Source organism: Haliaeetus albicilla, chromosome 15, assembly GCF_947461875.1.
Source record: "Haliaeetus albicilla chromosome 15, bHalAlb1.1, whole genome shotgun sequence".
NCBI classification, from domain to species: domain Eukaryota; kingdom Metazoa; phylum Chordata; class Aves; order Accipitriformes; family Accipitridae; genus Haliaeetus; species Haliaeetus albicilla.
In genome coordinates, this window is record NC_091497.1 from 33,253,410 (window position 1) to 33,276,621 (window position 23,212).

A 23,212-nucleotide genomic window follows, 5' to 3' on the forward strand; every position below is an offset into this window, starting at 1 on the left:
TGCTTCAAACCACAGCCTTGGGGTCCCCGGGGCACTCCTGAAGCCAGACCATCACTGAATTCCACCCATTTCTCCAGGTGCTGCTCCGCAGAATTCCTTCATAAGGCCTGGGGCCCGCAGGGCAGCAGCTGGAGAAGAGCTGGCCTGCAGGGAGCTGGGGCAGGTCCATCACCTCCTTGCTCCTGCTAGTGCTTGTGCTGGGGCTTTGAGAGGGACAGCTGAGCTCCATAATATAATCCATGAATTTTACAGCCTATGGCCTTTACTCAAGCAAATATTCTGCCAATATTTAGTACTTGGACTAATACCCAGAAGCTCCCAATTTAGTAGGTGTAGTGCATACGTTTCTGTCATGCCATCTCCAGAAGAACGGATTTTATTGTAATTGTAACTTCAGTGATAGAGGTCTGCGATAACGTAGAAGTAAGCAGCTAGTCTTGGTAGACCATGAGGTGCACTGAGATCAGGTTTCCCCATCACAAATATTTCATTTTTATGAAAACTAAAAAAGTAACAAGCTTCTGCCATATCTGAGCAGTAAGAGTCAAAATGAAAAGGCTTGGTTTCATTTGCAATGAAAGCATGACTTCTATTCCCACCAGCAATTACCATGAAACTATAGCAACAGTTTCAAGTGAAAAAATTAAGATAATAAAATTACTTAAGATTGTGTAGCAGCTGGAAACAATGAGTCAGGACTGCCTGACTGGGCAATGTTTCACAGACTGCCATCTGTTTATGACCTACACTGTAAAAGCTGTTGTAGAAAGATGTTTCGAATAAAGATATTGTCAGGTCAGATGAGAAATTATCATTAATACTTTATTTGACCTTGCAGTGCTTCCTTTGTTCCTTTTTTTTTTTCTCCCCAGTAAGGGCTGCTTTTCTTCTTTCCTTCGTCATTTTATTCCAAAAGTCCGAAGGCTCCATTTGAAAGAAGAAATTTTAAAATACAGGATTAAAACATTCAAATCAGTATATCTAACAATGGGAGAAAAAAAGCGCAGCAGTTTATAGTTTTACACATGAATGTGCCTTTCTTTGGAAGTACATACATACACGTTAAGTCTTTTTACTGCAGTGTAGATGTAGGTACTCCATTTGAGGCTTGGGGATGGAGGATTAAAGGTTTATCTGCTGCCTCCTTCCTTCTCCCTCCAGTTGTAACTTGAAGCATTCTGTGATTATTTTTTTGGTTGTACCTGCTTATGGAGGGGAGCCTTAAGTGCCTTGCTTGATGAAAAGGTGCATAAAATTTGACTTGAGAAGGTGCTTGGCGCGCTAACAATTTTAGAAAATTAGTATTTACACTGAGGCTGGCTGTCAACTCTTTAAAAGGATATCATGTTCCCTAAGCATTAACGCACAGGGAGTAATCAGAGCAACACAAATGCTTTGCCTATCATTTGGATGATCTAGGGCCTGGCTCTAAAAGCAGCTAAAGCAGCTGTGAGGGAAGCTACCCAGGAGGGTGTGTTTCCTTCTTGCTGACAGCTGGGAGGGTCTCCACTGGCTGTGACCAAGTTTTCCGAGACGCTTCTCTCCCATTTTAAATTCTTCTGTGCTCTTAAAGCCAGTTGTGAGGGACTCATCTGTGGTTTAGGGTTTTAGCTTACTTTTTCCAAGCTGGTAGATGTGCCTGGTTGTCCGTGGTTCAACTGTAGACAGCATGCAGTCCTAGAGCATCTGTTATCATCCGCAGCATCTGGTATCATCCAATTACAAGAAGTATTTAAATGTGCTTAGAAGCAGGGTAAAGTTACTGTCGTAGTTTTACTAGAATCATAATAAGGAATGTCTAAATCCCCCTACAGTCTACAACTCAAACATTTCATTTGGAGTTCACGTACTTGGATTTGCCTTAGAAATCCCATTTGTTCTCTATTCACTTTACTGTAATTGGTTTAATTCTAATTACGAACCAGAAAAATAGACTGTTCTCCTGTTTTTAAATAAGTTAATGAAGAAAAAGCCCGAACAAATTAATGAAGTGTGTGAATCTTAAAAATAGTAGTGAATTTTTATTGTATACCATAGTTTACTCGTGGTTTGTTTTGTTTTTTGTTTTTTTTAAATCCAGAGCTTTGACAGCAATCTCACTAAAACCAGCTGCTTTACAGACAAATGATAAATATGTGCATGAGTAAGAGTCCTTACATACAAATATTTTTGCTTTTTCTAAGAAGTTGTCATCATAAAAATCTGGAAATAAATGTGCTCGTTTGCAGCAGTGATCTGCCTTCTAAATGTGGCTGTGCAATTGCAGACAATAGAGCAGATTTTTAAGACCTGTGAATCGGGGCGCTGGGGGTTTGAATTAATTGGCTTAAAATCAAGAAGATGCCCAAAGCCTGGAGAATTTCTTAACGTTAAGCGTAATTGTAATGCAGAGCATTAAAAGCAGTATTTTAGTTAGGACTCGGATGAACGTCAGGTCATGAAGGATTTGCAATTTCTGTCCTGCTCCACACTCCTATAGTTAGTTATTTTCATGTATATAGGTCTATGGTTCTGCCCACGTCGTAGAAAAGACGCATCGACTGCCTCCAGGTTGCTGAGTACCTGAAATACCAGAAATAGCTAGGCTATCGTCTCTGGAGTGACCGAAGGACCCCGGAGGACGCCTGACGCCGAGGCTGCAAGTGCTCGTTCTGTGAGGAAGGGGCATCGACCACCTCACCGAGACGTCCCGTCTCCCCCGGTCACCGCCTGGGACGGTCGGGATACCACCGCTCCTTCTCTTGCTGCGTCGCCAGCTTTGACTCACTCCAGCTGTGAATGGAAAAAAAAAACCAAAACAACGAGTCCGGGAGGGCGAGAGACGCCGCCGTAGCCGTGAGGGAGAGCCCGCCCCGCCGCCATCCCGCCGCTCCCTCAGGGAGCTAAACCCCGCCCCTCCCTCCCCCTCCAATTACCGGGGCCGCAGCCAGCGGAGCCGCCTCCCATTGGCTAGGCGCGGAGGAAAGTCGCGCGCTCATTGGCTGAGCGCTTAGCGCGGGAAGCTCCTCCCTTCCCTCTTCCCCAGGCGCGCCGAGCCGGTTCGTGTTTGGGGTGGGGGGGGCGGAGGGCGCGGTCGCCGTTCCTCGCCGGTGGGTGGGGTGGGGGAGCGGCAGCCGGCCCGGAAGTGACGGCAGAGCGGTTGGCGGTGACGCAGTTTTCCCGCGGTTTAGGGCGGCGGGGAGCGAGAAGAGGAGAGCGGAGCGTTTGAGGGCGGCGGGGCCTCCGAACGGCGGCGGGGCCTTAACGCCCGCCCGTGGGCCTCTATGCCGCCCAAGCCCCCCCGCAGGGCGGCGGCGGCCGCCGCCGTCAGGAACCAACGCGTCAGCCCTGACGGCGGCTCCGCTCCCGCCCCCACCGCCCCCACACGGTAAAACGTCCCCGTCCCGGGCCGGGACCGTCTTTGGGGGGGGGGGTGAGGGGTGTGTGGCAGGCCCGGGGTGCGCTGCTGGGGGTCTCTGAGGCACCTGGGGATGGGGGGGTGGGGGACGACACGGGGGAAGGGGGTTGTGGTGCTTCCCGGGGGGGGGGGGGGGGGTCGTTGTCATCCCGGGGGGGGTCGTTGTCACCCCCGGGGTGCCCCTTTGGCAGCTGTTGAGGTGGGTGGTGGGTAGTGGGTGTGCTGGAGGAGGAGGAGGAGGAGGGGGGGGTCCCCGCCGTTGTCGTCCCCGCCGTTGACATCTTCTCGTCCCTTAGGCTCGAAATCGGCGAAGCGGACTTCGTCGGGCTCTGCGATGCTCTGAAGGTGTCGGAGAGCGTGAGGGAGAAGGCGTGGAAGACGTACGAGAGCTTAACGGCTGCGGATGGAGCTCCGGTGAGTACCGGCTGCTTGGAAGTTGGATCTCCGTTCTGGGGTCTAGTCGCGTGCCCAAGCTGAAATATCAGCCCGTAACGTTGCCGGACTGGGGGCCAAGTGTCCCGCAGCCAAGGGTTGTGCGGTGTGGATTTGTTTTTTCCAAGCACAGTTAGGCTGAAGTTGGAGGTTGCCACGTGCGCATCTATATAAACCGGTTTCTAGGTACCTCCCTTATTTTGTTAATGTTTTCCAGTAAAGGTACGGACACAAGAATTCTTTTAGGTTACTAATAAATGACACTAGAGAACAACACCGTGTCATCAGCTAATCCTTCAAGCTGCAGGTTGTTTCAAATATGTCTGAGTCGGCTTTATGCAGGTCATCTCGTCGTGTGTTTCTCTGTATTTCTTCCTGCTGTGTCCTTTTTTTATGAGGCTGCAGAAAGTGTCTGGAGATGACTATTGCAGAGAAATCTTAAACTTTTTTCCTACTGCATAATATTAATCTGTATGTACTTATCATACATGAGGTATTTCTGTTCAAAGTTAGTCATTGGGCATGTGTAAACAGAGTAAAATGTTATGCCCTTTCCTGATTTTTTTTTCCCCTTCTTCTCAGTGTATTACTGCTGTCTCAACAAGCTGACTCAGGGAACAGCTACAATACAATTAAATCACAACTAAAGCTTTGTTATACAGACCTGAATTAGATTCAGAATACCTCGTTGGGGTATTATTCCCACTGTGTGGGCTAGCATCCGTGTATTTGTTGCAACTTCTCCTTATTCTTCTGCAGCTTGAGCTGACATGCCGCAGCTATGCTGTCACTAGTAATACCTTGTTGTCTGTGGGTTTTAAACTGCAGTGTGTGTATACCAGCTCTTGATGCATTTGAGTTTCGCAACACAATACAGTAACAGTGTGGGAGAGAGACTGTGTACAGCTTTTTCAGTAACAGATACAATTTCTGGCCCTGGATATTCCCAGGGAACGTTCACTTAGAAGCATAGTCGAACTCCTCTATATGGACTAAAACAGAAGCAGTCAGTTCTATTGAGTGAAAAAAACAAGGCAGGTTTCAGGGTATTTCTGCAAGTTTCACTTGCAGGTGGAATTTTGTTTTCACTGATCATTACTTAGCAGTGGCCAGATAAGATACAGGGTGTTTGAAACCCTTCCTTTCAGCATCTGAAGGTGACCTGCCTCCTTTACCTGGCCAGAACATGGCAAGGACTAGATCTTCATTGTGACATACAGATAATATTTATTGTCTTGCAATTAAGGCCTATGCTAAGAGCTTTTCAGCATGTAGCAGAAAGTCTACATTACATTGTGGTTCAATCCAAGGCCTTTTCCTCAAACTTTTGGAGGTATCGGCAAGGTGTGGAAGTGAGGAAGCTGGCAAGCACGTGCCTCCGTGGGGCCCTGGCAGGCACTGGAGCTGCTACTTCTAGCTGAGACCAGTGCAGGCTTCACCTGAGTGTGAAGTCAAGCGAATTAACAACCTGGCCGATTGCTGCTGCTCTTTCTGAGTCAAGCTGTTATCGTGGGGAGCCCAGCTTCTCAGGGTGGCTCTGGTTCAGGTTGCAGGGACTCAGGAGGAGGCTGTATATAAATGCCCTCTCCTTTCTTCTCCTCTGGTAAAGGTAATGTGCTGGCAGGGCTGTCCCAGGGTTTGTCCTGCAAGCACCAGCTGCCTGTGTTTTAAACAACGTGGTTCAGTGCTAACCTGTTCAGTTCTGAACTGGAACAGAAGCTGCTTATGTAGCAGCTTTCTGTTCTCGAGCAAAAAGGGAAATAGCAGGACACCAGCTGAGACAAATACCTATCAGAACACTTCTGTTTAACCCTGTAGTTGGCTTGACTTGGGGAAGGTTAAATCATCAGGCCACCGATAGAAATAGAGGTAGCATCTAATGATCCCACTCTCAAGGCATTTACAGAGCATAAAGACCTGAAACCATACTTTCCCTGGCACACTGGCCTTGTTCTTTGTGGTTGATCTCAGAATTGTGCCTGCCAAGCCTCTGAGGACGTAGAGGGGACTCACAGCGCTAACTAGGAAGCGGCGCGGCCCAGACAGAAGGTACTGTGGTAACTGGCAGAGATTTGGTGTGCAAATGTGGGCTTGGACCTAGTCTGAGCGCCTGCTCTATCCTTTCTCAGTGAATATTTAGTGAGTTAAAGGGAAAACATTTACTAGTACTCTCCTTTTTGGGTCACTTAGGGTACATGTAACCATGTGCAAAGAGACTCTGCAAACAAGGTATATGCAGCTTAAAAATACAAAGCAGTTATTTTTGGCGCATGCACACAAAAGATTGCTCCTAGCAATGTAGTGACCTATCAGCTGAAGTGTGCCTGCACTTCAGTGAGACACCTAAAGAGTCTTTGCTGGCCAGGTAGGCATCAGTCAGGAGGAGAAAGCTTGGTGTCTGCTGCTCCCTGGAATGAATCCTCTGTACTATTACCCACTGAAGCCACTGGCACCACCAAAACTGGCTGATTTGCTGCTTTTTTTCCTTCAGCATGTCACACCTTTCCACACTGATATTTTTTGTTTTGAATCTTTGAGGTACCAGGGATCCCACTTCTGTCTGAAATGTCACCTTTCTTATCTTGCATAGCTCTGCACTGCAGCTTTTTTTCCAGTGCTCTCAACTTACCTGTTTCTGCAGCAATTTGAGTCAAGGATATACAGCTGCACCCTATCACAGCTGAACCCCTGTGAGAGGTGTGGAGGAAGGTGACAGGAGAGAGAGATGTGTGCATGATCTTCCTGGAAAATTGAGGCTGACTTGTAGCTGGAAAAACTAGACCTGCAGAGAGAGATTGTTCAAACCACTACGACTGTCTGTTAAATATGGTGGTAAAGTTTTCCTCTATGACAGCCAGAGTTTAATTACACTCTTCTACAATAAAATCATAACTTGAAATCTCTGAGACAAAACCCCAAACACTGGTTCCAGAAATGCTGTACTGAATCAACACTGTTGGTATACGGTGTAAAGGAAGGTACCCAATGCATGACCAGAAAGATGTTTTATTTTACATTCTTTTTGTATCTGGTGAACTCCCGCGCAAGTTTATTGTAAACATGGAAGTGTATATATAAATAAGAGCTGCTGCATTAGTGACATACAAAGGCTTTTGCTCTTTCTATCATATCTCTTGTTTACCAAACCAAGCTACCTAGATAAGCAAAATATTTGATTTAGAGTTGTAGTTTTTACCGTCTTAATTTCAAAACTCTTCTACACTGACAGTTGTTGACTTAGAAAATTGGCTCTGATGCTTGCTTCTCTTGTACTTGTTTTTTTTTTTTTATAACTGTCCTGAAATCTGTGTTATGAATCAATAGTGCCTGTAAACTCTAGATGGAGTAAATAGACTTAGTGGAATTACTGATGTGCTTTGGTGAGCAGCATGTGATTGTTGGTGTAAGAAAGACTAGGAGAGGTCCTGGAAGTCATACTAATACTGCTAGGAAAAGGTTCAGGACTTTGTTGTGTTCTGCTACTGTTTGTTTTGGTAAAGAACATCAAAATGAGAATCTGAAGTAGTATATTGGGTGATGTAAGCAGGAAAACGAAACTTGAGTGAATTGTTGCTTAATATATTGGAAAGAAGCAACATGAGGAGCAGATGACATGGTGACTAAATTGGAACCGAACTTCTGCAACAAAAATTAAAGTGGTTTAGGAAATTGATAGAAGTTGAAGTCTGCCAAGGACCTTGAGGCACAGGGTCTGGTGTGCTTCAGCCTCATCAACCCAACTTGCTGTAGGATGTGGTGCACGGGAAGGCGCTTTGTTTTTTGTTTGCTGTTCATAGCACTCTTTGGGAAATGTGGCCCACTGTTCTGCTGCTGCTGCTCAGACTCATGAATTCCTGAGTCATTTTTATCAAGTGTCTGTCTAACCCACTATTAAAAAATTCTGACGATAAAAGATCTGCAGTCTGCATAGTTAATCCTTCCTAGTTTAACTTTCTTTGCTCATGATTTTTTTTTTTCCCCCAAGTACTACGCTAATCTGTTTCTGTGTTATAATTCAAGCCAGTGGTGATTATTCTGTGCCCCATGGATGTGAGAATCTATTAATTGCTGCCTTACTTCCTGCCCCCCCGCCCCCCCCCCCCGGCCAAGTCTCTAGCATCTGAAGATGTTTCTCTCATCTTTCCTTGTTTGTAATTGCTCATCTTACATTCTGAAATTATCTCTGACTAGTGGCTTACACTGGTATGCAGATACTGCAGAGCACTTGATTCACGTGAGAGTTGAACTGTGTTCTTAGTGAAGAAAACTTAAACGATGAACTGTAGCTAAAGTGGAGGAATGAAATAATGAGTTCTTAAATATATCAAGGTTGCTCTCTGTAGGCTGAAAAGTTAGTGATGAGCAGGTCATGTGTTCCCAATCCATAAAATTTCACATTTAAATTAAATCACTTCCTCTTGGTTGTAATTTCTGATGAAAAGGAAAACACTGTAGTTGGTAAACCACCTCATCCTCATGTTAAAAGGCACACAGAGGCTTCTTGCTTTTGTCAAAAGCATGAAACACATAGGAGCTAATAAAGTCTTTTCTGTCTGTAGAGCTTTGTTTCTTATTTATAGAACTGCAGCTAAACTGAACCTGAATCCACTGGAGCTTTGGGTGGATGAGCAAAATAACAGATATTTTAGGATCCTCTGTTATTAAACAAAAAACAAAGAGCTACTGAAAGTCCCGAAGCAAACATAAATCATCACCGTGGCCTCTTGCTGGTTGTATTCGGTATCTTAGTAGCAGGTGCATTGCATGTGTGTGTTGTGCCCTTGCACTTTAAAAGCACAGCTAACTGGCATACAGTTTCTTCTTTTACTCATCATCTGCCCATCCTGGGGAAAGACTGTTGTCCCCTCCGGTCTTGCTACATGCAAAAGAAGTGTAATGGGAAGTTTTCATATCAGAAGAACTGTTTTCATCAGTTCAATACTTTCTGTTGACTTCCATTACTTCTAGCTAGTGTTATGTTTGAATTTGATTTAATCTGTTGAGAACTAATAGTAATCTTCCATTCCAGACAACAGTGTTCAACAGAAAATTTAAAACCATTATTGCTAAAAAATGGAGGATCTAACTGTCGTTACGCAGAACTTCTTATATGCAGACAGTGGGTACAGTATTCACTTTCAGAATTTTTTTCCTAGGAAATTTTTCCTACAAGTCTTAATTCTGATCAGTTTTCTATTGTGAATGCTTCTTGATTCTTTTTCCCTGCCATCTTCCCCCCCTGTAATCATAAACATATCTGTGAATGTTTCTTGTACCATCTAGCTAGTTGTCTATATTGATTAGGACGTGGTGGCTGAGGTTTTGGTGAGCCAACAAATTCCACCTCTTCCCCTTCAAAAATCAGGTTTTTGCTATTTATGGTGTGACATCCTATATCCCATTTGATTCAAATACCCATCTGCGTTTGCATATTTCTCATGTATATTTCTCGTGACCTTCTTTTGCACAACATCATTTGAAGTTTCTATTCCTGGATCACTTTCGTAGGCTGTCATCAAAACTGTTATCAGTGTTGGCAGAATAATAAACATCTCTAACTGCAAACTAGAGCTGAGACTTCCTGTGACCATCTCCTCGTGACTGGCTTAGCACCAGAGAACCTCTTGAGGTAGAGAACGGAAGTTATTTCTGTTACTGCCTTTAACACCTTGCAACATCTGGAAAGAAGAGAGGCAAGAATCGCGTTTCACAGTAGTTCAGTTTGATGAGCATTTTAAGCCTATGACTCCTCCAGGTTGTTTTCCCTAGAATTAGGCAAGCTGATGATCTGCTAAAAATAGATTAAATAGTAGTAATAGTAAGTCCAGAATGAGAGAGAATAGTTTGAAAGTGTTTATGAGAGTTTTAAATCTTTTCCTACAGAAACCTGTATTGATTCAACAGAACTGACCTACATTGCCCGAAGTTGCAGCACTGGTTCCCCAGAATCCTAAATTAAAAAAAGGAAGGAAATCTATGTAGACTATTAGGTGCTAAGTAATCTTTTAGTTAGCGATTGGTGGGCTTTGATTCACAGTAAGTTGAAATAAGATTGCTAGAAGTCATCTTATTGGAACTGGCAGCCAAGGACAAATGTCGAGCCGTTGTCCTGCCTGTTTTCTGTAGTGGTGCTGTATCAACAAAGATCTCGATTCAGACTGTGGTCAAGAAGAAAACCCTCAGAAACGAACTTCTGGCTGTGAATTTGTCTTGTGTCTATTCCCATGCCCTCAAGTCCATCTGGGATGAATCGTCTGGCTTTGGCTGTAAACAAACCGTTAATTTGTGTCATAGGATTGGCTCCCCTGGAGTTATGACACTGGCAAAATAGTTGAACGGGGTGATGCTGCTGCATTTTTGTTCTGCAGTCAGCATTAACTCATTTGTGTAGGAAAGAACTTGAAAACTGTTTGTGAGCTTTGGGAGAGAAGGGGTATGAAGAGGAGTCTGACTTGTCAGGAAGACCTCTTCTTAACTCTTCTCTTCTCCTACCCTGTGATGTTTATATTTTATGTGTTAAAGTCACTAAAATCTTCATGCATGGGTATGGGCAGATAGTCTTATTTTCCGAGGAAACCGCATTTGACCTGCGTCTTTGGGTGTTTTAACCAGCAGTAGCTGGTGGGATAGTCCCAGCCTGGTGTTCTTCATGTTTTCCTCTCCTCCGTCCCTGCCTCAGCTGATGTTAAGAGGCGGCATGCTCAGGTGCTGCTCACCTTTTCTTTGCTACTAGAAAAAAATCACAATCTATTTGTTTATCCTGGGTTCTGTGTAACTTTTGTGTTAGGCCAGCAGTCATCCAACATCTTCTGTCTGGTTGAGAAGGCGCCCAACACATCCTGTAACGCTAGCAGTGGATGTGGAGTTAGTCCTGATATTAGAGTTTGACTCACCGTAATGGTTTGAATCTAGTGGATTGACAGGCTGCTGTCTTGTTTAATGGTAGAAATAAATGAGTTGTAACTCCAAACCATGCTGGGTAAGGAGTTTAAAGATTGTTCTTGCAAAACCAGACCTCGTTCTTACCAGTTAAACCATTGCTGTAGCCTTCAAGCATTCATCCTCCCAGGGTAGAGCTAAGCTGCCTAGGAGAGCTGGGCTTGTTTGGGTAGGCAGCAAACCAGGAATGATTTCACCACTTTCCAGCACTCGGTCCTCCTGCCCTACGAGATGTTGCATTTACAGAACAACGTCATGGTGCGAATTTGCAGGAGCATGAAGTGAAGGGAACTTACTTATGAAACAAGGTCAGCCGACTCCAGTGGCAGTGGTGTCCTCGGTAAGCGAGTAGTCCTCCTTCTTCTTGGTAGCTCACTAGCTAGCCTTAACCTTCAAAATTCTTTACAATGCATCACAGACAGATGAATGCAGGAAAACAGACATCCCCATCCTACAGGACGTTTTTGTTCTTGTGTGCCTGGTAGCTTGTTGTACCTGTCAGCAAAGGATTGTTGAGACGGTGGGAGTGCATCTCTTGGCAAAGCCTTTCTTCTGTGCAAAACTCCCTTGAGAGCAATTATTTGCCTCACCTTTAGGTTGCTGGTGGTATACAATGGTACAGAAAACATCTAAAAACTGAGGGTTTCCAATAAAAAGAGACAGTGACTACTTGATATTAATATCCGTTCCTTTATGTATCATCAAATGCATCTCAGTCTGTTAATAGCTTCTTTCAAAATAATTTTCTGTTGTACAAGGTGTCATGATTTGTAGAAGCACTCAAATAGCAATGCAGAAAGAAAGTAGTAACATAAATAATGGACAGTTACCATGTTGTTGAAGGTGTCTGGTTACTTTAGCATTCAAGCCTGTACTATAACTCTTATCAATTGCACAAACCAATGAAACTTTTCTTTGGAGGAGGCCCTAGCCAGTCTTCGTGAAGGTATAAACACTGGTCCCAAGAAAGAAGCAGAGCAATTGCAAAAAAAAAAAAAAAAAAAATTTTGACAGACTGCGGCCGTGGGCCTGGGTGGTGGTGGAGGTTTCTTTACAAGGATGCCAAATATCCAGAGAGTATTTTATGAGTTTGCTGGTTTAGGGGTCTTGCAGGGCAGCACCCACACCTAGTTCTGTCTTCAAAATAGCTTTGTTTCCAAAACCTGTGGTATACCTGCTTAAGTGTTTTTTTGGTTTTTTTTGGTTTTTTTTTTCTTCCGTGCTTTTACAAAACATCACTCTTTAGAGGTTTTCCCTTGAGATGCTGTTTTGGTGGAGGGGTACCAGAGTTGTAACTGATGCCTGGCCGGCTCCAAGAGACTTGGTTGTGAACTGTCAAGGGTGAACTCCGCGTGGGTGGCACGTGTGTCATTGCGGGATGACTTTTTCTTGGCGAAGGATGATCGGTTACAGGTCGTACCTTACTCCTGAGCAGCAGAAGACAGACCTTAAGTGTAGATGTATGGTAGGAAAATGCCCAAAGGTGCTTGTTCCTATCATGGTTTGCTAAACAAAGAGATGGGTTTATGGTTCAGCTCTGATAAGTGGTTGAGACCTAGCTGGAGAATAAAGTTCATGAGTATTTATTGCCTGTCCTTGTAAGGATTTTATATTTCGTTCTTCTGGCTTCTCCCCTGATTCCTTAACCTTCAGTGTCTTGTTATGGTCAAATATAGTAACTTTAAAAAAACCCCACAACATGGCTTCTGCTTCGCATAAACGTTCCGTGGAACCAAAGCTATTTTGAGGCTTTGCTGAATTGTATGGGTAAAATTGATCTTGCACTCTTATTCCTAGAGTTTGAAGTGTTTGGTCTTTCATTTGTAACATAAAACTTGTAATGGTTTTCAGTTATCAAATAATTGGCTATCATAGTCAAATGTTTGCTTGAGGGTGTTTTGTTTTACTGTTTCTAATCTAGTTTGGACAAATTAATGCTTTCCATCTATTACCCACTTTTATTGCATAATAAAAATAAAACCTGTTTTCTCTTTTTCTAAAAGGCTTATAACAAAAAGAAAAAGGAAACATGGGGAGTCTGTATCTTTATTGTAGCAATTGATCTGGATGAAATGACATTCACTTTCACAGAGCTTCTGAAAAGTATAAGCATAAGGTAAGTGAATTGAAGCGTGTGAGTTTAGATTTCAATAATTAACTAGTCAACATTTTTTAAAAGAGAATGTTGTTAAAGCATTGTGAATCTTTACATATCAGGCTAGCTGATTTTAAAGTGAAGGCTACTTATGGGAATTCTCAATATTTCTGTAAACTAGGAGTCTTGCTATTGTATTTTAGCTGAGGGAGCAATGATACTTGTTTGATTCGACTGTGATTGGCTTTGATTGTATCACACAGCTGATTCTTGTTCTTTCTCAACCTAAAGTCTTCATCAATGTAAGTTGGTGTAAATTACACTTAAAATATTTTCCTTTCTTTCCCTGTATGAAGATTTTTCTATAAAACCTTTTTTCCAACATTAGGCCTGGGCTAAATCAAGAAGTGGAAAAAAATGTTCCTCTTCCAATAGTTTGCCAGCAGGCTGCTCTTTTTCAAACATTTTAATGGCAGTCTAGATGTTGTACTTTTGCACGTGCTTTTTGCTAAGGGATTGTTACTGTTATATTGTATATTCGCTAAGTTCATAATACAGAAGTTAAGATTATAGGACAATATCTGCTTTTAAGGTAAATGTAGGTGGCAGCAGCAATAGGCATACCTTGTGTTGGATTCATCTAAAAAAGAATTCCAGTGCCATCTGCCTAATAACTGTGCTGTGTGTCGAAAGCGTGTGCCTTTCAGTGCTCTAGAGCAGGAGGCTAAGGCAGGATGCTGGGCACGTCATGGCCGTAGCCCCAGAATATCCTTTTTCCTGGAAGTCGTCTGTTTTGACTGCACTTCTTCATGCCTCTTCTACCTTGCATCATGTCCCAGAGTAGCGGTCAGGTCCTGTGTTTCGACTTAATCTCTTTAGTCTTGATTGACTTGGAACCGCGTGGATGAAATCCAATTGCATTTGTGCAGCAACGTTCAGCGTGTTCCACCTGAGTACCGACCAACTTGTGCTGCAAACTGAAAGACACTTTTTCCCTTTGGGTTTCAAAGAGTAAGCTATTACTCTGCTGATTTTGATTTTAGCAATACTCAATTGCTTGTTAGCCCTGGGCTTTTTGTCAGCTATAAGGTCAAACTGGCAGAGATTTCTACCAGTCATCTTATCCTCGAGAGCCACACAGGTATATTGGAAACATTTTTCATTCCATGGTAGAAGAATTCCTAAATGAACTTCTGACTGCTTTTGTATTCTGTTTTTTAATCTGACAAGGATCAGAAAGTATTTCAGAATACTATATTCTGATAAAGGATCAAAATATATTTGATACAGTTGAAATAGCTGAATATAGTTGATAGCTTCCTCCTCATTAATTTTTAGCAATCTGCTCATTTTGCTTATGAACATAACAACAAGATGCTTTCTTGATGGCCATAATATTACACGGATGAGTAGGGAAAACTTTGGTCCCCTGTGTAATAATATTTCTAAAGGGTGGGCATGTCCTTGCCCCCAATAGCTGTTGCAAGACCTGAAATTCCATATAATTCAATGCATTCATCTCAGTTTTCATTCCTAGGTCTCTCTTTAGCATGGATGGAGCCAAGGTTTGTGTTCTTAGGGTAGGAAGAACATTTCTAAAGTAGAACTTTTAGGTAGAACAGAAGAGTCGAGATGTCTGTGTTGGTTATTTGTGGTTTTACTGGCAGAGCACAGAAGAAAGATGTGTCTAGTTCGCAAATTCTGACTTCCAAAGATAGTGCTAGCCAAGAAAATTCTCTTTCTGTAGTAGAGCCCATATTGTGAGATGCCTCTGCTACCCAGTTGAACAGTATTCCTACATCTGGAAAGTGTAAAGGTGGGGCTTGAGGTAAACAAGTAGTTTTTCCAAGTCAAGGTTCTCAGTCACTGCTAGTTGTAGTAAGAATACTGTAGTGAAGTAAGGCAATGGGGTTTGGTGGGGTTATTTGTTGTTTTGTGGTTTGTTTTTTTTTTTTTTAAGAGCTGTTTCAAAATACTCATTCTCAGAGTTATGATAACCTGTCATCCTTTTCCTTTTTTTCAGTGTATGCACATTTTTTCAGTTTCTGAAAGAGGTGGATGTTAACATGGATACTGTAAGCACTAAAGTTGATAGCACTGTATCGAGGCTGAAAAAGAAATATGATGTATTACTTGCACTATACCACAAGTTTGAAAGGTAATGTAGGTTTTTCATTTGAAATTATTAATTCTTTATGGCTGTCAACATTTAAGTATTTAGATTTTTCAAACTGTATGTTAGAAGAGCCCATTTAAACTCTGTGCGCTAATATTTACAGAACAGTGAAATGGAACTGTATACGTGCATTGAATAAACACATCTTACATTTTACTCCGTAACTATTACAATGCTTTGTTAAACAATCCCCTTGTTGCAGTACAAACAATAGTAAGAGTAGCATGACAAATGGTTGCTAGTCCCTTCATTAAGCTTTTTACAGATATAAAGAGGATTGTTTTACTATCTAATATTTTTTATTTAATGGACTTTCCATTTCTACCTGCACACCCCATCCCAAATCCTCATCCAAGAGGTTCTTTCTCAGGAACTCTGGAAAAGAAAAAAAGCACAAATAAGATAGTTTCGCTATCCCGGATCTGGAACTGAAGGCTGTTTGTTCCCGTGCCTAGGGGCATTGCAGAGCCTGCTCTATTAGCAATTCTCACTTGTAATCAAGGTGAACCTTCCCAAGTGGTTTAGCTGACCATAGAATGAAAATCGAGGGGCATTCTCTTTGTACAGAATAAGTTGAGTGTGCTTATGGCAGAGTGCCGAGAGCTTTCTGTATGTAACTTGAAAATCAGGAGATTCTCAAATGGATGCTGTTTTGAGTTGCCGTTACTCCAAGGTGGTAAGCTGCTGCACTTTATGCTTTAACATGAAGACAGAGATGATAAAGGTTTTTGATGCTTTTACAGGCTAGTATGTGCTAGCACAGATGCATATTGGCAAGATCTGATATCCTCTGCGGCAATTTGTAATCCATCTGTGAAATTCTCTGTAGCATATATCAGTAGAAAACTGTTTCATGTTATTAAACGTTGAAGCATCATTCCATGTTACTTGTATTATTTGATACCGTTGCTTCAGAACACTGGTATTTTCATCTACAGGAATCTGAGCCACTGTAATGTTTTGCCTCCCAGACCACAAAAGGCTCTCCAATATCCCTTAAATGACCCTTGAAAGGGGTAGCAGGTCACCCCTTGGTAGTTTATATAATCAAGGCATAAATGTGATTTAAGTTTTATTTGTCTTTTCAAAGTCCAATCGATCACACTTACTGTTATCCTGGGTAACGTGTATATCACAATATTTTTGTAAAGTTTATAGTTGCCTTAAAGGTATGAAGTTCTGTGAAAGTTGTAAATAATTTGTTTTTACTAATTGCAAGGCTTTTCTGGGCTATAAAAGTGTCATTGCAGATTTACACAGGCATGTTTTCGTTTTTGTCCCTCCTCTAACTCTTCTTCACTTGCTTACTTTTTTGAAACTTGAATTGCAGTAACAATCTTTTTCAAACAGGATTTGAAAGATTTTTTGTTTTGTTTTTGAATAAACTGAATTTATTTCTTGGAATGACATGTACTTAGAAAAATTAGGAAGCAACATTACGCCACAAGGCTTGCAGTGACACTGCAGAAATAGTAAAGGTTTTAAAATGCCCTTTTGTAGAGTGTTCTGTGCAGCTGTAGCACATACTTTGCTGTGTTTTACAAGCCACTGAGTAACAACGTACATACAAATCTTTTTCTGGAAGAAAACAATAACAGATGTTGTTATACCAAATTAAAATTGTTTTGCTGTTTAAGCTTTGACATAAGCATGCAAGCAACAGCATTGTTTCAGCTCTGGCAGGGCTGTAGTTGGTGTGTTGTTAATCTGTTCTCCAAGAGTCAGCGTTTGTTTAAAGTTAGAATAATGTTTTGTGAACTGGCATGTTTTTTACTACATTCAAGTCAAAGATATCGCATGGTTTGTTTTCAGAAAAGTGTTTAAAAATAAGAATTTATTTTTATTTTCTAGGACTTGTGGCCTTATTTATCTGGAACAACCTAGTAGTGAGTAAGTTTGACTTTCCTAAATTGCGTTTGTCGAGATAAGATGTAAAACGTGCCAGCATTTTATCTTTTAACCCATTAAGATTGACCTAAGTCATAGTATGTCATGTGTTTAATTTAGATTTAGTGGGGACTTTGAATTTTAGTGAGATGATGAGAGCCGCAGAAGTGATATGTATTTGATCAGTTCCTCCATGAAGGATCACCACCCGATGGCGGGTGTCTCAGCATGGTGGAAACGAACATTTGGAGAGTAACAACAAATGAGTGGATGAAAAGATGCCTTAGCAACTCCCAAATGAGCTTGAGTTCATGCTGTGACTGGAGAATAGGGCATTAGTCAAAGGCACAAGAGAGAAAACAGCTTGTAACAGTTAAGTGAATTATCTACATTCACTTTCTTTTCTGAGGGCGATACAGATATTTCCTGATGCTTGAATGGCTTTACAGAGACTTAATTTTTTTTTTTAAATGTGTAGTCATAATTATGTAGGGAATGGAATGAGATTGCTAATAAACTATATGGGAAATGTTGCATGTTGTCTTAAATTGTTCTATAGACTGAAGCACGTTTTCAGAAATTATGGCTTAAATTATTACAGAGCTGTTAATGCAAAGTCTTTATTTTTGTGTCTCTACAGGATTTCTGCTGAACTCAGTTCTGTATTAGTCCTAAAAAATTACTGGATTACTTTTTTGCTGGCAAAAGGTGGGTTTTGGTTAAAAGACAGTTATTTTAATGAATAGTGTTGAAGTGAGTTTATGGCTTTGTTTTACATGTCCAGTATGAGACTAGCATCTGCATTACAAATACGCATAGTACAGGGCCAGAATGTTTTGATTGTGTGGCTTTTTTAACTACTCAGTAATACTCCTTTTTATGCAATTTGGCTACTCTTTTAATGGTATTACTTCCTGTATGTAAATATTTATACTCTTAAACTTGCTAAGATTTTCTTACTTTAAAGGTTGGTATTCTCTCTTTGAGTCTATTCTGAGGTGCTTTATAGTCTGCCAGTATTTTAATAATGGATGCTTACCTCGAAAGACTGGCAGATTTTTTTTAAATAGGCTTATATATATTGTAAATATATATGAAATACATAAATGAATAAAATAAATTTAATTATAAGATAAGTCCCTGAAATTGTCCTTTGAATGCTATGATTCTTCCTTGAAAAGGCAGAAGTTCCAGTTAAAGCTGAGTGATGAAACAATTAGAGTAGTCCATGCAGTCCTGTCAATGACACTACAAATGTACTACTCCTACAAAAAGGAATGAATCATGTATCTTAATTGCTGCTTACTCCAGGTCTGTTATCAGTGAAGTGTACACATCTCTGCCATCGAAACTGGTCTTGGATCTGCTGAGTTTTGTGGAGCTTTTTCACGAGAATTCTCCAAGCAGCATAAGCATAAAGCAAAACCCACGAAGTTTTTCTAGCCTGCCTTTTCATTGAGAATAAGGAAAGCAAAATTGACCAGCAAATAGTTGAAGCCACAGGAGAGCCTGGGCGATGCTTGCTGATTATGATAGAAAATAGTACAAAAATTGCACATGTAAATAGAACATAAGTAGTGGTCTGTAGCTGTTTTGAATCGTTCTCGGCTTTCCCAATTTTTCGTGGCGATGCCTGCCATCTTGGAATGGCTGTCAGTCTTCTCTGGCATATGAATCATAATTTGGGAACAGCTGGAATAATGTAGTTTTAAAAGTGCTCTTAGTGCTAATATTTGTGTAACTTTTAAGTCATTTCATATAAATTAAATTTGACAGGCTGAGCACACAGTGTGATAGCATGTTTTGAATTTCTCTTCGCTATATACCAGCAACTCCTGCTTTCTGAATACTTAGCAGCTTTCACAAAGCTTGTGTGAGACCACAGAAAAGAAAGTGAGGAAGAATTGCACAGAAAGAAGAGGTTCATGTAGGTAAAACAGTCTACACAGTTACTCCACTGTAGTAAAATGAAAAAGAAATCAGGAAGGAGCACTGAGATGTCAGACTTTTGTGCAGAGTAAACTTATTTATACGTATGCTATCTCTAAAGCAACAAACGTCTTAAGAACTGCGAGTTTTAAAATAATAGCCTTTAAAGAACACTAGCATCCTGTCTGATGCTTTCTGGATTCTAGTTGTCGTGTTTTATTAAATGAACTTCCAAGTCTTTATTTTTTCAAAATTACTTCCAAAACTATGTCAAACATCTCACAAAGGTTTTCTTTACCTTTTTAAACGTTTGCAGGTAAAGTGTTGCAAGTGGAAGATGACCTGGTGATTTCTTTCCAGTTGTTGCTGTGTGTCTTAGATTATTTTATCAAACTGTCACCTCCTGCTATGCTCAAGGAACCATACAGTAAGGATTTTAGTATTTTTGTTCACTAAAGTAGAAAGTAAATTGGTTTAAATTTCTAGTAGTCATGCTAACGTTCATAATTAACATAATAAAACTTCTTAAACTTATTAAAATGGATTTTTTTGATGTTTTAGTTGAATTTGGATGATAGTGAACTTGAATGAAATAATCTGAATGTGGCAGTGTATTTAATATAATTCTTTTTTTTTTTTTTTTTTTTTTTTTCCCTACGACCCATTTGCTATGTCCTCTGCCCATACAAGTTGTTCAGGGGCTTGTTAAAACAGCAGTTTTACTTTGGTAAAAGAATTTAGGTTCTGGGTAGATGATGACTGAGAACTATTAATTTAGGTTTGCTTTGACTTGCAAAAGGAAAAGATGGTGCTCTGACTCAGTTATTTCTTTGACATACAACACTATGATGACAACAGAAATGTACAAGATACTGGACTATACAGACATTTAAAAGAAATATACGTTGGATCGACAACCTAATTGCAGTGGTAGCTCAAAATAAAACGGTAGAGGTGAAATGTAGATAGCTTTGCTTTTATTACATCCCTCTTATTATTAGCTAGTGGCTCTTCTTTATTTTAAGTAAAAATATAATGGGTCTTCACTATAGAAACTTCTGTTCAGCAGTAACTTTTTGTACCTTCAGTTTTTATCCCTCAGACCTGGAAAACCTCACCAAAAAGGCAGAGAAAGCAAACACTTACTGTAACTTTGAAAGACAAAATTCTATTTTTGTTCAATGTTTTCTTCTGCAAGCTATGGGATTGATATACTAAAGTATTTCGAGCCACAGTACATCGAAAACAATTTTTTGATACTAACTAGGTTTATCCTCTGCTGGGTTTGGATGTGAGACTAGTATTTACAGCCTAAATCTACTGCTTTAGTTCTTTGTTTCACAACTGAATACCTGCTTGTGTTACAGTGTGATAGAACAGATGATGTATTCCCTGCTATATTCTTTAAATTCCATGTTTTGGAAGATATTTATCTGACCTAGTAATTATTTGTTGCAGGTAAGAACAAATAACCTGTGTTTTTGTGCCAAAACTTACTCACTTTTATTCTAATGCCAATGCAAGTAAAGGGTGGGAAAGGATGGGCTTGTGCCAAGCAAATCCCTGCCCTCTTCCAGTACTATTTTGAATTTAAATTTGTTGATTGTAGTAGGATAGATACATGCTACTGGTTATTTCAGGTGTTATAAAGCCATAGCTGGCTTAAATGAACATCTCTTTCCAAGAACACTGAATTGAAACAACCTGGTTTTGAACTCTGTTCACGCTGATGTATTTTTTTTTTTTTAGTGAGACTATGAAGAGTAGGAGCTCATTATTGGAAACAGTTTGGTCCTGTGGATTGTATCTTGAAAAGAAACGCTGCTGTTTCAGGCTAAATTGCAAATATGGGTATTACTGTCCTAAGTGTAAACCATTTGATTTCTAACTTGAAGCTGTGTGATACACGCAGGTGTTGTATAAACTGTTACACAGCGCTTCATTCTTTTAGGAAGTAACACAATGCATTGTTCAAATCCTCGTGACCAAGAGGCTTCACATTGTGCTAAATGATGTCAGGCTTTATGATCTGACTAAGGCTGAGGGGATTAAGATGCAGCCACCCAAGCAGTGTAGTTTTTCAGATTTTCTCAGAACAGTTATCAAATACAAATGAAGTTACAAATGAGACCAGCATGCTGATTAGAGTATCAGTTTTAAACCAACAATATTTAATGGTATTAATGTATGTTATTAATATAACTCATGTATTTCAAGCTGACAATATTGAAGCCACCTACTTTGAGCTTAACAAAATGAAACATGTTTACCTCACTGAATTAAGGTCTTTTTTCATATCTTCTTTGAGGTGAACTAGTTTTTTTTGTACTTTTTTGCCTGAAAGTATTTGGGGAAAGGAGGAATCCCCTGCAGAAACATATTCCAGGTTCCTACCAGCACTTAAGCCTTCTATGACTTCATTAACCTTCAGACACATAGAGTAAAGTTACTCTTTCGGCTCCTTGTTTCACACTTCTGTAAAAACAGAAAAAATAGTTATTCATCTGTGAAAAGATAAGGCTTTCTTAGCTTTGCAAAACAGATGCTTATTCAAAGCTACTTACAGAAAGTGCTATTACATTCTGTGTTGAATAGCTTTTTAAAAGCAAAATGTCCAAATACTGAGGCAGAAATTTAAAAATTAGTTTTCTTTTTATATGTTTCTGTAATGATGTTTTTTCACGCAGCTGAACAGATGAAAAGGGAAATATTTAAGAAGAGGACCTGAAAAAACAGAATTTAAATCTCTTTAGGTTTAAAAATTTAAATCTCTTCTTTCTTAAGAAGACTCTAACCTTGTTGTTGTTCTGACTATCTTTCCAGAGTCTGCTGTGACTGCAGTGACTGTTAATGGTTCAGCTCGAACTCCAAGAAGAGGTCAGAACAGGAATACACGTACTTCAAAGCAAATTGATACCGATACAAAAGTTATTGAAGTCCTTTGTAAAGAGCATGATTGTAATTTAGATGAGGTAATGCCTGTGTTTTAAAGTCTGTTAGATCTTGCTGCTAAACCCCATCTGGAATATGCATCTATTTAAATGGTCGTCTTAAATCTCAATAGTTGTGCTTGCTTAACTATTTCCTCAAGTGGAGTAATGAAGGTATTCTACCATTCTGTAGTTTCTCTAGTAGGTAATTTAAAAACCCCAACAAAACCCTTTGGTATGGGTGATAACTTCGCCAGGGAAACTGAAGCATGAAGAATGCAGTACGAAGTTACACGCTGATCACGGCGTGTAGCGTGTGGACACAAGGCTGTTCTGATGGGGTTTCACAGCTGCATCCCATGATGAGAAAACATACACAACAAGCGCATTGCTTCTGTGTGGGATCTTAAAGATCCCATTCCCCTTTTCCTACGCTATTAAATCTGTTCCTGTCTAAAAAGGACTGGGTTTGGGGTTTGGTTGTTTTTTTTTTTTTTTGAATATCCAAGCAGGTGATGGAAGTAGAAATACAAGAGGGCTGGGAAGAGTGCCGTTCTTTCCCAGTTTAGTCGTTTAATATTCCAGAATGGATTGTGTGTTGCATGCTTACATATCACTACATTTTGGATATGTAGACAATTTCATTTTTGCTTTCTTGAAAACAAAACACAGTGCATTACAGAAACATCTCATTTAGTTTCCTGTTAAAGATGTGAAAGGAGTGTATGCATGGCTGCCTCTGTATATTGCTAATGTTATGTTTTTTCTTTTTTTTAGGTCAAAAATGTGTATTTCACAAGCTTTATTCCTTTCTTGAATTCTATTGGTATTGTAGCTTCAAATGGACTACCAGAGGTAATTTAAGACAGTTCAACAACAGTGCTTTACTTCATGCCAAATTACTTATGAATCTCTTTACGCACTGATGAAGTTCTAAGAGGTTCTTCTAAAATCATCTAGCAAAATGTATTGTTTTTCAGGAATGTGGCTTAGCAGGGATTCCAGTATTCATGGAGTATATTTAGCTTTTACATTTGAATTTAATAAATTAATTTCCTGAGGCTGAACCAGTGCTTTTGCTCAAAGCAAAACATGGCGTAAAAGTTGCATATCCACGATCTTAGCGAGGCCATTAATCTAAAATACAACTATTACAGTATGAAGTCTCTGAAGTCAGTCTATAAGTGCATACAGTCTTAAATTACACAGCTTAATTTAAATATAATTGAGACATGTTACTGTAGTCATGTTGGAGAGATACCCAAAAGATTAGGCTCAGTTTCACCACTGGCAGAGTCTGGACTGCTGTGTCCGTGCAGAATTACTTTCATCTTACTGAGCTGTAGCCTGGATGCGGCAGACTACCTCTATGCAATCACATGCAAGAGTGTGCCCGGCCTTAGTAGGTAACTTCTTGCAATGTATTT

General features: G+C 40.4%; 1 protein-coding gene across 2 annotated transcripts in view; it reads left to right on the top strand.

The window, feature by feature from the left end:
* The first annotated feature begins 3,149 nt into the window (after positions 1-3,149).
* The window catches only part of RB1 (RB transcriptional corepressor 1), a 78,560-nt gene continuing 58,497 nt past the window's right edge, over positions 3,150-23,212 (top strand). Inside the window, exons 1-9 of one of the 2 annotated variants that reach the window (XM_069802709.1) lie at positions 3,150-3,367; positions 3,694-3,811; positions 12,772-12,884; positions 14,887-15,021; positions 16,891-16,929; positions 17,567-17,634; positions 19,172-19,282; positions 21,679-21,827; positions 22,563-22,640. In XM_069802709.1, coding sequence (XP_069658810.1) covers positions 3,264-3,367; positions 3,694-3,811; positions 12,772-12,884; positions 14,887-15,021; positions 16,891-16,929; positions 17,567-17,634; positions 19,172-19,282; positions 21,679-21,827; positions 22,563-22,640 — 915 coding nt within the window. In that variant the 5' untranslated portion in view covers positions 3,150-3,263. The remainder of the gene's footprint in view (positions 3,368-3,693; positions 3,812-12,771; positions 12,885-14,886; positions 15,022-16,890; positions 16,930-17,566; positions 17,635-19,171; positions 19,283-21,678; positions 21,828-22,562; positions 22,641-23,212) is intronic. The other variant, XM_069802708.1, reaches the window with a different exon arrangement.